Below are 18,100 nucleotides of genomic sequence, written 5' to 3'. Positions count from 1 at the left end.
CAGGAACAGCATTTGCACATGTCCAGTCTTCAGAGGGACATCAGCCTACATGAACCTTGATTATTGTTTAACGAAACAAACAGAAAAAACAAAACATAGACTAAGTTCCTAAGATATGATAACTATTTCTTCAAGTGAATATTTGACTGCCTGGATATCTTACAGCTGTAAGAAGGGCCGTGGGACCTGAGATGCCCATCACACATAGGGCCAACATCAACAAGCATTAAGAACTCAGAGCACTTCAGTCATGCATGCTCTCCCTTGTCTCCTGACTACCAAGAAGACTGTGGCTTTCAGAGACCCCCAGTGTGCCCCTTGCTCACCCCAGCAATGACGAAGCATGATGATATGTACAGAGACTTTCTGCTGATTCCTCAACTCCACGGTTCATGATACTGAACGATCTTATTGCCAGAACAATCTTCTTTACATTAACACCTCTGCAACTAAGTTGAGACCAAATTTGTTTTTCCTGCTGCTTCAAATCACTGGTTAATGTTACCAAAAGAAATTTCTATACTTACCAAATGTTTATGTTCTTATTACATTAGCAGTATACACACACTGAGAGACTAATCATAACAAGCCTTCGAGGCTGTGCAGGCCTGTGCCTGGCCGGGGCCGTGTCCACTAGAGCAGCATGACTAGGTGGTGACTAATACTCAGAGCTCCCCTGCAGCCACACAGTGTTTACATTTGCTTAAGTGCTTACTGGTAAAACCTTCAGTAAATTTGAAAAATGTCTTCTGTAAGTCTCTATAATACTTAAGCTAAACCCTGCTCTTTAAGTTATAATGCCAACTAAACAATCCATTCATTTCATTCTAAAACTCAATCTTTATCATTCATTTTCAAGACAAGTATGGCTGACCCTGATTCCAAGGGTTTCCATTTATCCTTTCCAAATACCCTTGCGCTCAGCTCTTATCGGGCAATCTCCCCTGCTTACAGCCCACACCTAAGCTTACACATCATGGATCACCCTCATCTGATCCATTAACTTGGAAAAACTAATGTTGACATCTATTATTTCTGTCAGCATCACCAAGCTGGAAAATGGAAAATTCAAAGGAGATGCAATCAAAATACAGATGTTTTTCAAAGTAACAGGAAGAAAGGCTTAGTCCAGGGACCCTTGCCAGGAAGCATGCTGTGTATACTCTGTCCTTCTCTGTGTCTGCTATGATTACTCAGACCTTCCTGTTCACACCAATTTATTAATTTCATTTAGCAAGCACTCTGGGGCTGCCCAGCCCTGTCTGCTAAGCAGTCTGCACATCCAGTTTCTCTGCCCACTTTATGATGTTTTCAGCATCACACGAACAAAGCACACCACGCTGTTAACACCACAGGTAATCAATACATTCTGATGAGTGGGAATAAAAGGGAGAATTCGAAAACATTTACAAGAAACAATAGGCTTTGGTGCTATTAAGAAATATGAATTTAACGGGGCACCAGGGACAGGGGCATCACTGAACTATACCACTCATATAGGCACACTGGAAGTTTAAACTGGAGAAGTTCAAGTTTGATGAAGACAGTAGATTACAAGTTTCTACATCCCTCTGTACTCTCGAAAAAACAGCTTCAACCTTGACAAAACACTGAAACAATGCTGGGGAAGACCTGCCAGACGAAAGAGAGGAGAAGGGAGAGGAGGTAAGCCTTAGCCTCCTAGGCAAAAGAAACGCAGCTACTGCTAAGTTTAAGAAGTTTCAGCCGGTGTGGTGGTGCACACTTTTAGTCCCGATATTTGGGAGGCAGAGACTGAGGAATCTCTGAGTTTGAGACCAGCCCGGTCTACAAAGTGAATTCTAGGACAGCAGGTGCTGCATAGTTTCAAAAAACCAAAACCAACCAACCAACCAACTAACCAACCAACCAAACAAAAGCCCTTTAAGTCTTGAGTATGAAGTGGTGACAGGATTTGACATAAACATGTCCTGAAGCGGGAGAGGTAGATTGCAACTTCAGAATTCTCATGTGGACCCGGGCCTGAGATGAACAGCTGACCAAGCATAAACTGACGTTAGGTGTAAACTTCCTAGGCACAGGCGGCCTCGGTGTCCTCTGAGCATCTCGAATGGTCAACGGCTACTGTTCGCTTTTCTGTTGCTCCAGGTCTGATCTGGCTTAGGGGTGAACTACCAGGCTCAAACTTTGGTTACCAAGTTTTTTTCTAATGGAGGTGAAGCTTTCTACTTAGAGAATTGAACTGAAGACTTTGGGGGCTAGGGCCGAGCTGGTCATTTCAGGAATGCATGAATTTAAGTGAGAACGGGGTGCAGTGGGTTGGCAGAGAGCAAAATACAGTGTGATGCAGAGAGAAACAGAGGCGGCTGGAGACGGGAAGTCAGCTGCACACAAATGCTAAGGGGGATGCTCTCTCCAAGGAGGAGAAACCACTGCACACAACCGGCCGGCGGAAGTCTGTGTAGGAGAGAGAAGTTAATATGTCCAGGCACTAAGCCAGAGAGGAGACCCCAGGGAGCACATGGCTGAAGAGTCCTGGGAGAGGTCTCAGCATGAGTCTGGGCATAATGACCCGCTCTCAGCAGCACTGGGCAGAACCTGGAGGACAAGCCAGTTCCCAACAGCTCCTCCCACAGATCCTAGGACTGTGGACAACTGCTTGTTCCTATCCTCACAGGAACTGAAGTCAATCTTCGGAAAAAATATTGGGGATATTCACTTCACATCGCCCCTCCAGGCACCTTGAACTACTGAATCCATTTTATCCTTTAGGACCAGTGTGCACGGAGATGGGGCCTCACTCGATCGGGCAGTTCAAGGACACTTGTGTGACATAAGGGATAGGAAGAAACAATCTGCTAGTGAGAATAGAAAAACTGAGCCCCATAGACCTTGGACGCAAACCATCTCTTAACTTTGTAAATGACAAACACCAATTGCCAATAGAAGTGGTCAATGTGAAGCCAGGGATCACATGTTCCCAGGGGAAAAGCTGCAGTGGTTTGGCTCCAACAGGGCTACACTCATGGAGATGACAGCGAGGTTAAGACAGCTCCATTATGAAGCCCCTGGAGCACTTCTCTGCAGACTTCCTTCTAGGCAGATGCAAGAGCTCTTTAGGCAAGAGCGCCGTGACTCCGGGAGGCTTCATGTGCATCTGAGACACTTCCTGAGTGATGTGCTCAAGTCATATGGTGGTCCCTATGCCACTAAAGAGTCTGATAAATAATTCCGCCACAATGGCCCCAGAGCTGAAGGAAAAAGCAGAAAGCCACAGGGTCAAGTGTTTCCACAGGAAACACAGAGAAGATGTAAAGATGTGTCTATTAAGTACCTGTGCTATTGCAAGGCACAGCAGGCCCAGGAAAGATACTCGGGTGGCAAAGAACCATGCCTGTATGTTTTAAGATGAGTTCAGGCACCCATCTTGACATAAGGACACTAACGCAGAAAATGGAGGTAGTATTTTCCAAATGGGTTAAGATGAACAATTGTTTTTAAAAAATTCTTTTTAAATGGTAAGTGATAGCAGAACAATAAAGGAAGTGGCCTTTTCTGGTGCCAGGAACCCTAGGGTCGAGCACAGACATTTATACAGGCCACTGGAAATAATTAAAACTGAAGTACTGCCCTCTGTACTTTCTTGGAAAGGGGAGACAAAGAATATAATTTTGTAAAGTTTTATTCTCATTAGACTATTTCAGCTCTATTTCCCTTTTTGATTCTAATGAAAAAGATATAGAAAATTTCCATGTTTAAAATATAAAGAGTATGTTTTCATTACTTTAAAAAATAATAAATTAACTTAATACTCCTTATGTATCAACAATATACAGTGTCACCCTCTCCCCAGGTAAACAAGCTGCACAAAACACAGCACATTCTAAGGACAGGCAGCAGCACTTGGGCTGCTAAGGCTGTCTCAGGCCTGGGTGCACTTTCATCTTGAAGTGCGTGAAGCCCAGTCCCACAATGTATTCAGTTTATATAGATGAAATTATTAGACTCTAAATTATCCTTCAAAATCCCTGACGTCATCCATAAGGGACACACAGGTTATGTCCACACAAGTCTAGGGAACACTGTCTGTGCTCACTAAAGCTGGAGCCTGGGCTAGTGAAGCTGCAGGCAGAGCAGAAGCAAAGGCGGAGTGGGTCAGCACTCAGCATTTGGCCAGCAGGAGGCCTGCACTGAGGAGGGCTGCCTGTGGACACCCTCCTGCCTAAGTGACGAGGAGTTATCCTTCTGCCTGGTGGTGGGCTGCCTGGTTTGTGGGTCCCACACTAGACCCACAAAGTCCCTGCAATCATGTCCTAATTCTTCTAGGCTCCTCCACCTCCTGGGTTACCTGAGACCTGCAGGTAAAGCTGCAGGACCTGACAAACGTAGTGCAGAGCCATGTCATAGAGAAGCTTCAACATTAAAACTCAGCACTCCCTCTCCCCGCCTTCCTGCTTCTAGCTGTCACTAGATCATCTGGGACATGTAATAGGCCTCCATTTTTCTCCCTCCTGTGGATACTCGGCCCCAGCGTCCCACACTTAGGACTGGCTCCTGGCTTCCCAGGTTACAGCTAATCCAAATTAGTTCTTGCCATGGTTTCTCCTACTTTCACCTCATATCATCCTGTTCCTTGTTCCCTAGTGTATGCCATCTGCTCTACACTGTCCATTGTGTCTAGGGCTGTCTTGGCTTAACACTGCAAATCGGAATTCTATTGGTTTTTCAAGGTGCACTCCTCTTAGTCGATTTATATACCTGTTATTTATTATTTAATGTGTGTGTGTGTGTGTGTGTGTGTGTGTGTGTGTCACAGTATGCTTGTGGAGGTCAGAGGATAACTTGTGGGAATCAGTTCTCTTTCTGCCATGTGGACCCAGGGGATTGTACTGAGGTGGTTATGTTTGGCAGCAAGCACCTCGACCTGCTTTGCCATCTTGTGTATGCTCACCTTCCTTAGTCTTAAAGCTCATTTATTCATTCTTCACTCCCAAACTTCTCAGGGCCTTGCCAGTCTATGTCATGTGTGCTTGTTTGACCAAAATGTTAGGGAATCAAGAAATATCTAGACTTCTGCATTTCTCTGGCCTGGGAGATTCTGTTCTCTACTGCCTGTCCGTCTCTGTTCATACATTTTTACATCTGCTCATTGGTGCGTGAGAATTGTCTGTATTCTGTCAATCATATTATAAATAAACGCTGACTGGCCAGGCAGGAAATATAGGCGGGAAAGCCAGACAGGAAGTAAAAATGAAGTAATGAGAACAGGAGAATTCTGGGAAGGAGGAAGTTGATTCCTCCCTCTCCTGCCCAGACCACCGAAGCAGCAGGATGTGATCTGCCCCACTGAAAAATGGTACTGAGCCACATGGCTAACGTAGATCAGAAAAATGGGTTAATCAAGATGTGAGAGTTAGCCAGTGAGAGGCTAGAGCTAATGGGCCAATCAGCTTATAATTTATGGAGACCTATGTGTGATTTTCTTTGGGGCTAAACAGCTGTGGGAAACTGGGCAGGACAGAAACCCAAACAAACAAGCCAGGCAACCCTCCATGTTACAACTCATCATTGCTGTGCTGGTGCGCTGGCTAGTTTTAGCACACTTCACATAAGCTAGAGTCATTTGGGAGGAAGGACTTTTACATGAGAAAATGTCTATAGACTGACCTGTAGGCAAGGCCCCAGGGTAATGCCTTGATTACTGACTGTGAGTGCTGCCACCACTGGCTTGGTGGTCTTGGGTTGTCTACAAAAGCGGGCTGAGTAAGCCAAGAGGAGCAAGCCAGCAAGCATTGTTCCATGGCCTCTGTATCTGTTCTTGCCTTGAGTTCCACTCTGACTTGCCCAGTGATGGAGGGTGACAGGCAAATTAAGATAACATAAGCCCCTTGCTCTCAAAGTTGTTTTAGGTCATGGTGTTTTACTGCAGCCATAGAAAACCCAATGAAGACAACAGTCATCAGCACTCGGCCACATGTGCTATGCATGCTTTGTCTTAGTTGGCTATGTTCACCGGCACATCACATGGTCTCTACCGCACTGTGGTCTCACAGGGAATCAGTAGACAGTACTGAGCAGTGCTGTGACAGCAACATGCACTAAAAGCAACGACAGCAGCATGACAAAGCCTACAGCACCAGAGACAAGGTTGTTCTCGGGTCACAGGGGACACAGCTGGCATGCCTGGCAGACTGGAGAGAGTGAGGGCACATGAAAACAAGAGACCACAGCACTCAGGATGAGGCTGGGAGGCCTGCAAAGAAGTACACTGAGAAAAGACCTCGGGCAACACAGTAAAGAAACAAAACATTTTGTCTAATTACATTTTGTAAAAAGGTTTTAGGCCAGAAGCAGTATGATCATTTAAGGAAGATGCATCTGCCAGCTGAGTAGAAGCAAAAGAAAAGGATGATAAAGGCAGGGAAGCCAGCCAGGCTGCTGAGCAACCTGCACCGAGCTGAAGGTGGTCCTTGGCAACAGGCATGGACAACAGGACACAGATTCCAGGACAGTCCAGGAGGCTAAAAGACCAGGAAATAGTAAATAACAGACAGGGTTAATAGAAAGTTCAAGGCTGCCTCCAGTTGCCTGGTTTAGAAAACAAATGAAGAAAGGTAAGGAAAAAGGAGAGATGGTAACACACAGCCTGCCACGCCTGCAGGGCACCAGACAGAGATCTCCAAAGCTCTGGGCCCAGAACAGCGATTTATACAGAAGAATAAACAGGGTAGATGAAACAAGAGGGAGGTCCTGTGCTTGGGTTAGATACCCCTTTCTGTGTTTACACATCACCTAGAATTGGTCCCTATGCAGTGTCTGGCACATTATATAAGATGCTTAAGAAGTGGGTATCCTGTAAGACACAGAATTGTTACCTTGATCATTACTGCCCCCAGAGTCTATGACAGTCCTGTTGCTAAGTGCAGTAAACAAGCAAACAAACAAACAACAACAACAACAAAACCAAGCCATTTTCTGGGTATCTTCTATGGAATGGGAAATATAATATCCTATTATAAAGGGAAGAATAGGAAATCAGGAGGAGCTCATGGGGAAGAAGATGGGAGGACAGAGCGAGCAGGAAAGACAGGGTAAGATAACTAACACTAAAAGCCTTTGGGAAGCCACAGTGGAACCTACTGCTGTAGAAGCTTCCATATATATAACTTAAATGGACTTACTGTCTATTGGGGAAGACAATGTCCCAACTAGACATATTATACTACCAAGTAAAATCCTCAGTACCATTAATGAGTTACACCTTTTTGAGTATTTGACCAAAGGAGTCCCAATAGCGCCCCCCCGACACTAAACTGCCAATGCTATTGGTTATTCTCTACAACCTAAGGGCAAGACCCCATTGCTAAAGACATCATTTACTTATAGTATAGAACATGAAGAAATCTAGCTGGTACTCAAGGGGATGCTTCACCTTTACTGACTGACACTAACACGGCTAGAGGACTGACAGGCACTGCTCACACACGCTGGAGGATTGACTGACAGGGCTCACATGGCTGGAGGACTGACTGACACTGCACACACAGCTGGAGGACTGACAGGCACTGCTCACACATGCTGGAGGATTGACTGACAGGGCTCACATGGCTGGAGGACTGACTGACACGGCTCACCTGGCTGGAAGGGGCTGCACACGCTGCTGGAGAAGGAAAGCAATCACCAGTCTTACCCAGCAACGAACCCGGACAGCTACAACAGCGGCCTGCCTGCCTGATACTGGTACAATAGCGGCGCAAATATGATGAGAGTAGCCAGCATTTTTGACCGGATTTGAGGCCCATTGTTTGAGTAAACTCATATCTGACGCTGTCAGTGAGGCCAAGAACCCGAGACTAGATAGGTCGTGGGACCTAGCTGAGTGGACAACAGTTCAACAAGCTTCAGGATGAACAAGTCAATGACTATCCGAGAATGGAGAAGAGTCACGATTTACCTGATCTGTCCGCGAACCAGGGGCCTGTTCTTTGTTCTATTCATGTTCGAGTCAAATGGCACCTCAAAAAACTGTGAAGAGAAAGAGAAAGAAGACAGCAGGTATTAAACATCATTGGAACCAGCTCTGCTTTGGCACTGAAGCTTTTCCTCGGTAAACTCTGCCCTCCTCCCGTCTTTTTTGGGGATGGGATGCTGCTGGAGACCAGACCCAGGATCTCCCACCCACTTCTCATCTCAATTTAGATAACATGAATTTTGTCATTTCTTAGAGACAAATTCTCTGGGAAAAACAAATTTTTAAAAAATGTACTGTCAAGAATGTGTATTTTTGTTCTCTTTAAAACTGCTAAACACACAGTCACAACCACTAAAGCCATTGTTCCAGGTTTAAAGCAGCAGAGTCCTTCACACACTGTAGACCCGTGCATCCGCCATCAGCACTGGCCTACTGGATCAGGAGGGATTAGGCGCCCAGGGAAAGAACTGAGGAGAGACTGTGATTTTGAACCTTTTGCTCTACTGGGCACAGGTTGGATTTCATGTGTTCCAACAGGGCCATGATCATAAGGCTTGCAGCATCCCAGCCTAGACAACACTCAACAGCCTGCCATACACTAAAGTGCGATTTTTGCTGTTGCCTGTCAAAGGCAATGCCCAAGAAATTTTCAAGACTCATTTTCCAAACCCCTGATAAACTGTATAAATACGTTCTATAATATGTTATCAGAGCCAACTTGTCAACTTTAGGGGTATAACAGTAATCTAAAATCTGATTGAGGTATTTCAGAAAATCTTTGACTAAATGTGCTTGAAGCAAATCAGTAGAAGAAACGATAATTCAATAGAAGTTAGTCTATCTCCAGCCATGTTCCTTAATAACCCTGAGAGCTGCTCCCACAATGACTTAATGGTCAAATCATATTAGTGCGATAAGGAGTCTGAAAATACTAACATGAATAAATCTAATTAATGCTGCTTACTCAGTGTTTCCAAAACTTATTTGAGCATGAAATCTTTTTCTTTTTTTCAAGAAAAACGTGTTTAACAGATTTCAGGAACGTCTGGTCCGAGTCTACTTCGGTGATAGGAATCACATGAACATGTGTGCAAACTGTAGCTCCAAATCCTAGGCTCTGCACTCTGAGCTCTCTACAGATTAGGGGGAAACACTGCTGCTGAGGGCAGTGTAGGAAGGGCTGGGGTACTCACAGGAGCCACCTGACACCGCCTCCGACAAGCACACATGTCTTAGTGTGCTCTCCACTGCTGTGCTGAACACCACGTCCAAAAGCAGCTTGGGGGCAGGGGGATTATTTCAGCTCACAATGCTCTGGTCCCACTCCATTACGGAGGGAAGGAAGCCAAGACAGGATCCTGAGCGCAAGAACTGAAGCAGAGCCCACGGATAAATGCTGCTTACTAACTTGCTCCCCATGGCTGGCTCAATCTGCTTTCTTAAACTACATAGGAACACCAGCCCAGAAGGGATACTACCTACAGTACACTGGGTCCTCCTACATCAGTCATCGAAATGCCTCACAGACTTGCCTGCAGGCAGTCTGATGGGAGCAGTTCTCAAGTGAGGTTTTTCTTCCCAGATAGCACTAGTTTGTGCTAAGTTGACAAAAACAAAAAACAAAATAAAAAATAAACAAACAAAAACCAAGCAGGACAAGTGACCACTTGTTACCTTGACATATCAATTATCTTTTCTTTCTTGTTTATATCCAAGATCTCATACTCATAGCAACATTACAATATAAAACATATCCCAGCTTTTGAAAGCCACAGTCTTTAAAAACTCAAACACTTTCAACGTTCAGCCTACCTAAAATCTCTTTAAAATCTAAAGTCTCTCAAGTATTCCTATAAACTCAAAATTAAGTTACATACTTTGCACTCTAAGGATGAAGAATCGGGACACAGTTACAAACAAATCAAATGAAAACTGAACTCCAACAGTGTAAATTAAATCCTGCAGCTCAGTGTCTTACGTCTGGAATTCACTCATAATGTTTTGGGCTTCAAAGTGCCGAAGAAGCTCACCCCCCTCAGGCTCTGCCATCCTAAGCACACAAAGCTTGTCTCATGGGCTCAGGTCAGCTCCAATCCATACCTGCCATGCCCTTGGCCCTCTTCCCATAGTCCCGTTGACTGCAATATGCCAGGGTCTCCACAGGCCGCACCTGCATCAGTAACCTCTCTAGGCACCCTTAAGGACTATGACCCTGCTACATGGTGTCAAGAGTCAATTTCTCTCCATGACCCCTGTAATCCTAGTGTTTCCACTGTAACTCAGGCTGTGGCACTTTTACCAACCACCTCTCCTGGCCTCTTCCAGTGCCAAGTCTCAGTTACTTTCTACCACCCCTTCTTGCCTTTCAAAATGACCACCTGGCAGACCAAGTTTAGCTGCCAGTATGAGACGCAGTCTTGTCCCACTCAGTCACAGTGTCTGTGTACTGTGCTTGAGAAAATACCCCAGATTTTACCTCAATGATGTGTGTTTCTTATAATCAAAGCTGATTTTTCAGCCCAGGTAATCACCATCTATTGTCCCAGTAAAGCAAAGGTTTCACTGCCACAAATCCGTAGTCAATAATCTCAACAAACAGTCTTGATAGTCTTTGCTTCCTCCTGAAATATTGCATCAGTACTCAGATCTTCTGAGTTCCCGCAACAGCTCATTAAGCTCCGAGCAAAGGCCTTTCCAGCCCCAGGTTCCAAACACTTCCGCCACCCCCAAAGTACGACAGTCAGGTCTGTTACAGCAATACTCTACTTCTGGTACCAATTTCTGTCTCAGTTTGCTGTCTATTGCTGAGATCAAACACCGCTTGCAAAAATAGCTGGGGGGGAGGAGGGTTCATTTCAATTTACAGCTCTTGGTTCATACTCCATCACTGAGGGAAGCTGAGGCAGGAACTCAAGCCAGCAACCTGGAGGCAGGAAAGGAAGTACAGACCATAGAGGAGCACGGATTCCTGGCTTGCTCCCCTGGCTCTTACTAAGCTTTCTTATAACACCCAGGAGTACTGCCCAGGAAGGGCACCAGCTCTTAATCAATACTTAATCAAGAGGCCAATCTGATGGGGCATTTTCTCAACGGAGATTCATCTTTGAGATAACTCTAGCTTTTGTTAAGATGACAAAAAACAACCAAGACACACACATGGAGAATCAAGCAAAGGTCATGTGTGGTGGGGCATGCCTTTTATCCCAGCACCTGGGAGGCAGAGGCAGGAGGATCTCTGTGAGTTTGAGACCAGCCTGGTCCAAGACAGCCAAAGCTACATGGAGAAACCCTATCTTAAAAAACCAAAAACAAACCACGCAAAATTGTATTCTGAGCTATTTAAGAAATTTAGGAAGTCCCACAGTCTTTAAAAATTCACTCAAAATCTTAAGAGTTCAACCTCTTTAAAATATCTAACATCTCTTTAAAAATACAAAGTCTTCTTGGGTGGTGGTGGCGCATGCCTTTAATCCCAGCGCTTAGCAGAGGCAGGCGGATCTCTCTGAGTCTGAGGCCAACCTGGTCTACAGAGCAAGTTCCAGGACAGGCTCCAGGCTCCAAAGCTATAGAGAAACCCTATCTTGGATACTCAACCCCCTGCCCCCGTCAAATCCAAAGTCTCTCAAATGTTGATTCCTGGCTTGCTTCTCACATCTTAGTTACTATAAATCATGCAGTATCAAGAAGCCAAAAGGCTTGAAGACAATGGGTAGTACCCAAAGACAAATAATGTTTTTCCCCCCTTTGGGGGAGACAGTAGTGCCTTTGTGTGGTGAATGTAGTAGCATAAATGATAGTTTGCTATGGTCCTTTTGCATCTGAGGGTCATGCTCAGAGGGATGAACTATGATGGCTCTATTTGATGTTGGTTTACTTATACTGGAACTACACCGCTCAAAGTCTCTTCCTGCATAGCTGTAGGTTAGAGACCGCTACAGGGCTTGAGTGAGACTTAGAAGCAGCAGCCATGTTGATTCTTGGAAAGCTGGTATGGTGTCAGGTGCTATTTGTAGCTCACACTCAGTTGTAGATCTGGTGGCCAAGCTGCTGGCTTCCAGCAGTACCAGGCCTGCAGCTTCTCCAGCTCCTGCCAGAACTCCTCAGGCTGCAGCCGGTTTCTGAGTTCTTCCAGCTTCTGAGGATCCTGGGCCAAGTTTGTGTGCTGCTCGCTGGCAAAATGTACCAGCTCTTCTGCAGGTCACTGGAGCATTAGTGGCAGCTGCTTGCAGGAGTCCAGATGGTTCAGTTTGACCTCACTTGTCATTGTGTTCCAGACTCCACGCTGTTCCTCTTCTTTCCTGATCATGGCTTTGCTTATGGACCCAGCACCAAGCAAAATAGCCCTACATTAATCTGATCAACACTCAGATTGCAGAGGAGCTGATCCCTCTATATTCCTTATGTTATTCATAGTGGGTCTGACATTCTGATCAAATTATTATTGACATGGGTGTCTGCCCTTACTCTCAACATGGCTTCTATTTAAATGATTGGAGCTGAAGAGGAGATGCAGTAGTTAAGTGCATGTACTGGTCTTGCAGAGGACCCAAGTTCAAGGTCCTAGCATCTGTAGCAGATGGCTCACAACCACCAATAAACTGGCTCTACGGGGCCAATGCTTTTGACCTCTATAGGCATTGCAAATACCCATGTGTTGGGGACTGCAGACCCTCAGACCCTGAATTTTCTGTGATCCCTTGCCTGCCAGAGTAAACTCGTTTTAGTATGCTTGCAGCTGCTCTGAACAATAAGACCCTTATGAGTTCCTGATTGCAGGGGAGTGGTTTCTGATGGGCTAGCAGCTGAAAAGTCCCAAGAGCTAGGGCATGGCCATTAGTCAAGGAGAGCCCTATATAAGCTGCCCTGGAATACAATAAAGGGGGCATTCTTGTTTCAAGGATGACCCCTCCCCCCGTGTGTGTGTTTCAATCTCCAGCCCCTTGCCAGTCTCACGAACTGTCCCATGGTAGACAGGTGGTACTGCACACCCATGCACATGCATGCAATTAAAAATGGTTTTAAAGAGTCTTTGGATTTTCATTACTTATTAATCCAAGTAACAGACTTCTTGAGATGTGAATATAAGATTTAAATGTTAAAGAGAAACAGTAAATGAGTACTCAATGAACCACTAGTGCAAATAATGCTTATATGTACAGACTGTTATATCCAGTAAAAAGTGATGGGCAATTTGTAAGCATTTACAATGCTTTCCTATCAGAATCCACATTCTATGTAGAATTAGCCAGTTTCATGTTAAAAGGTTCTGTTGTAAATGTTCTTATCACCTACCCAGTCCCAAATTTTTAAATTCATTTTTTAGGCATTTGAAATGTTTTCTCTTTTTGAACTGAAATATGTATATTAATCTCATTCCACAGGACTCATGAGTATTTCAATCACAAATTATGTTATGTCAATATATGTAAGGTATTATTCTAACATGATATAGAAACTGGTCGTATTCTGGGGACCTGAACTCTATGCATGGGTATATACATGTGTTTCTCATGATGCAGGAATTTTCATGAATCAGTTCATCTGGATAGGGAAGATGAAATGGTTTCTGTATTTCTAAAGAGACAGCCATCCAGAGATAACAATTGGGTCCAGAAAGTAGCAGGGAACTCTGGGGTGCCACAAACTGGCAGCAGCTTTGGACTCCATGAAGGCTGCAATTTCTAAGGACAAGCAACATTGGGCAGAAATTCCACACTAACCAAGACTTAGAGTTTATTTCCGTGAAGGCATGACACCCCTTCTGCACACCAAGGGATCAGAGCTCAAGCTGCCTGATTCTGTTTTCCATGCATTTCTGGGGTCGTGGTCATTGCTCTGGTTTAGATATCCACAGAGCAGAGTATGTTCAGATGAAAGTGTACACGCTTTAGCAGTCAGACTGTAGCCTGACATACAGCAGCCGCTGTCTACTCACGTTTCCCTGGGGTTTATAACTTTTGTCTATCCCGTTATCATTTAACTTGGCTTTAACTATTTCTGAAGCAGTCAACTCGATGTTGCATATAGTAAGACAAATGTGATATACATGCTCAGAACATACGGTTTCCTTGACACCCAAGGGAGACTGCTTTCAAGATGCTGCGGATGTTTGAGTCCCATATATGGAGTGGGAAGTATGGCATACAGAGTATGGCCACACTCCCACACGCTCTATGTCACCCCCAGGTTCCTTGCTCCACCTACCAAAACGTGAATGCTGTGGAGGTGGCTGCTGCCCTGTATGGCTCCACCAGAGAAGAGTGACAGGGAGGAGCTCGATGATTCAGCAGAGGCCAGTTCCTAGTCAAACACCTCAGAGTTGGAGGGTCAAATTTATGGACCATGCAATAAAAGACAAAGACGATGAGCTGTACCCAGGAGAGTCCAAAGCGCACTGAGAGTGCCATGCTGGAGAGAGCGCACTCCAGACAGCTGCACTGGTCTCCCTCTGGGCCCGAAATGCTCTTTTAGTAGAAGGTTCTGCTCAGGGTTTGTGTGGCCACAGGACCTCACTTCTCCTCACTTCCCAACACAGTGACGGGTCCCCTGAGAGCTAACCTGATCTAAACTGGACCAGCTGAGACTCTTTCCCTAGGATAGTACAAGGCGGTGAGTGCCCAGGGAAATATGACCAGCTTCTTTCTCACTGCCAGTGGCCACAGAACGACATGAGGGAGAAAGAAAATGAGAGGCGAGAACAATGCGGATTCTAGTGAGCAGAGATCTGGCAAGGTCCTCACCCCCCTTCTCTAGCTTAGCTGAAAGCCTCCTGTGTGTGTCTCCAGTGTCCCAGGACCATGAGGAAAGAGAGACTCCGAACATTCCTCACTTGCCCCACAGGAAACAACTTATTTTCTGTCTAGGTTAAATTCTCAGAAGACTCAGAAGTTTTTTTTTTTTTTTTTTCTTCTCAGTCTGTGCCCCACCGCCCTAGTAGAAATTCACCAATCACTTGGTCATTTCTCATTCTGAACTTTCTTCCTCGGGTTTCCAGGCTTCTTTGTCACACTCTGCCACGGGCTCTCTGCCCTCCAACAACCCCAAGATTAGCTGTACTGCTCACATCCTAGAGTGAACAGCAGTGGAAACAAAAGCCAAGCTAGCCTCGAGAACAGGGGCCTGCAGGCTCTTGCATCTTGTGTAAGCTGCTCGTAGGAAAGGCAGAGTCACCTCCAGATGATGTCAGCCATCACTCTTCTGGTCCCAGTCTGCTTTGTCTATTCTTGCAGGTAAACTTGTTCCAGGAAGCAGGAAGCAGGCACCAGTGCTCTCTGTCTCCCATCCCAGTATCTCAAATAGGAAGCCGAGTCTCTTCTCATCTCAAGACAAAAGATTCAGAACCAACAGGCCTTGGGGACTGTCCTCAAAACACAGGGAGGGTGCTGGTGGAGTGACACACTGCTCACACGCAAACCACAAGTGCTGGTTTCTATATAGCAAAGGAAAAGCACAACCCCCGAAGGAAACGGCAAGGCGCCAGGCAGAGAGGCAAAGCTATTTACAATGTGCTGTAAAGCTAATAACCAGATCATTTCATTCTGTGTGCACTATACCTACAGAAGACCTTGTCTACAGGAGCAAGGGTATTCCCCATAAGCAGCTGATGGGTTTTAGTAAATCATAGGAATTTCTACACTGTAATCAGTTTAGGAGTCAAGTCAATAGCCCTAGAGCAGTAAAGGCACCGTTTTATCCTCTTGCAGTCGCACAATGATAACTATTAGAGCCGGCAGTGGTGCCTGTGCTTTTCTATCATACCACGGTTTCACTTTAGCGCAGAATTTCTGTTAACCCAGACAGTCGATGCTCAGAGACAAAATACATTTACTAACTAACCTTTCTCACAGACAACATATCCTGTGGTGTTCCTGAGCCTTGTGAGTTGACATCACACAGATACAAGATAGAAATACAGCTTGGTTTAACGGATAAACTATTTGGCTATGATTAATTATATTCTACACACAAAATGATAGACCTTTATTGTGGAGATGTCTGTAAGCCTGGCTAGAGAATATATCCAACTAGATAACAAGGTAAAACTCTCCTCTCCCCGCACTACATAGTGAGAGCAGCACTCCTCCAAAGGGCCACAGAAGAAACAGCCCATGGAGTCTGCTGGAGTTTAAGAGTTTGTTTCTCCATCCATCTTCTCAAAAGCTGTCAATGTGTGTTTGTCATTCCAATCTAGCTCACAGCTTTTTACAGTCCGAGATAATATCTCCATCAATCTTGGACCAGATTAAAAGGGATGTTTAAAAAAATAGTTCAGTGAGGGGCACCTTGCCCAGAAGGACCCACATAACATTTCTTCTTACAAGCCAGTTAAGATGCTTAACCCTTACTCTTCCCTTGTTACCAATGTCCTACTGGTCTATCTCCAGTAAACAAACTAGACTCATTTCCATTGAGGTTTTTTCCCATGAGGATTTTGAATTAGTAAATGTGGGCAATCTGGTATTTATCAAAAGTAGCTTTCACACACATGGTCACTGGGCAATGCTCTCAGAACAGGTCATCTGTGCCACCTCTCATGAAGGCTTCACCTTCAAAACAAACAAACAAACAAACAAGAAAGACTCAAAAGAAAAATTAGCCCATATTAAAGGCAAATACTGTGCCCTAGAGTAAAAGCAGCAAGAAAGCCCATTCTGTGCCTAGCTCTCAGAGCTTCTGCTGTAAAGTGACCTTTCATTCCTGCAAAGGGGAACCTCAATTTGTAAACACTGCTTTCTGACAAAAGATGGAAGGAAATGGAAATATTTATAATACCTGTCTCTGAGTAGTGAGGGAGGATGATTTATTACTCTTATCTTTTCTATTTTTCAGTGTCTATAAAGACCATGCATTTTCTCTTTAGGGAAAAGAAAGGTAACTGAAAATAAACCCAAGCCAGGTGTGGTGGTGCACACCTTTAAATCCAGTCTTGCAGGGTTATCAGGGAGATAAGGAGTTAGACCTACCCTGATCGCGTGACCAAACAGTCTTAAAACTCAAACCAAACATGTCCACCTAGCTGATTTAACACCTAGACAGCCCCTCTCTAGATTAACCAAATACAATAATTTCTAAACTCATCTAACCCGAAACCAGCCTTAAGGGAAACCTAGGCAATCATAGCCTGTTCTTCTCCCTGAGTCACATGAGAAGACAGAACTAATCTCAAAGGCATCGTATACAGTCACCATCCCATGCCCAGATTGTCCCTTGGACTCAACCCTCCTAGACACTTTCCTTCCACCACTCTCCCCAACTACACTTCCTTTCAGGATCCCTGCTCCCTTTGGTTTTGCAGCCAGCAGCCAGCGATCTTTCCAGAAGCAAAGCTGGTCATGTTCTTTTCCGGCATAAACTCCTCTGCCGGGCCCCCCACCCAGGGAATGAAGTGAATACTCCAACGTGGCTTGCAAAGCTCTCAGTCACCCACATCTCCAGATTCTTCTGTTTCTGCCTCTTCCGTGGTACTTCCTAAGCGGTGCACACACTGTGTCCCTGCCTGTGGGATTCGCTTACCTACAGTAGGGCCGATTAGCTTTCCCTAGATTTCACGTTCTGAGCTGTGCCCATGCAGAAGCATTTTACTGGGAAAAGCTGCCATGGGGGATCATTGAAGGAGGGCACTTGCCAGGGTCCACTGGGTGCTCACTGCTCACGGGTAACACCATTACACCTTCATTCAAGCCCAGTGCTCCAGCCTGTAAGGACGCTTTCATCACTCCCCAGTCACTCTCAGGCACCTGTTGCTTTTCTTCTTCCTCCACCTCCAACACTAGTCAGGGCCTTCTTTGTTAGTGAGTGCTGGCTCCTTTCTCCTCCTCTTATCCTACCACCATGTGTAACCTGTTCTAATGCTATCAACCCATGGCTGGTGACCCCGTTTGAGGCGGCACTCCCGTCTCCTGCCTTCCAGGAAACTCAGTGCATCAGTGATCCATCCCTTCAGCATATTTAGCTTGTGTCTTCCAGCAATGGATTATTCTCCTGTACCTCTAAACAAGCTCAAGTTTCCTCATCCCAACCTCCCGTCTCAGCTTCACGTCCAATGGCATTATCTACGTCAGCACAAGGTGAACTCTTGAGAGAGGGGAAATGAGTTGAGTTCCCAGCTCAGCACGCTTTGTCAATGGGGGAGTTCAAGGTTAGTTAAGG

General features: G+C 45.3%; 1 protein-coding gene across 1 annotated transcript in view; it reads right to left on the bottom strand.

Annotated features, from left to right (window-relative positions):
- The window catches only part of LOC121457179 (protoheme IX farnesyltransferase, mitochondrial), a 108,520-nt gene that overhangs the window by 22,237 nt on the left and 68,183 nt on the right, over window positions 1-18,100 (bottom strand). The window contains exon 5 of the mRNA XM_041665925.1: window positions 7,934-8,004. Coding sequence (XP_041521859.1) covers window positions 7,934-8,004 — 71 coding nt within the window. The remainder of the gene's footprint in view (window positions 1-7,933; window positions 8,005-18,100) is intronic.

This window comes from Microtus oregoni, unplaced genomic scaffold, assembly GCF_018167655.1.
Source record: "Microtus oregoni isolate MIOR12 unplaced genomic scaffold, Mior012 000015F_ref0000493, whole genome shotgun sequence".
In the NCBI taxonomy this organism is placed as follows: Eukaryota; Metazoa; Chordata; class Mammalia; order Rodentia; family Cricetidae; genus Microtus; species Microtus oregoni.
This window is presented reverse-complemented; position numbering and strand designations above follow the sequence as displayed.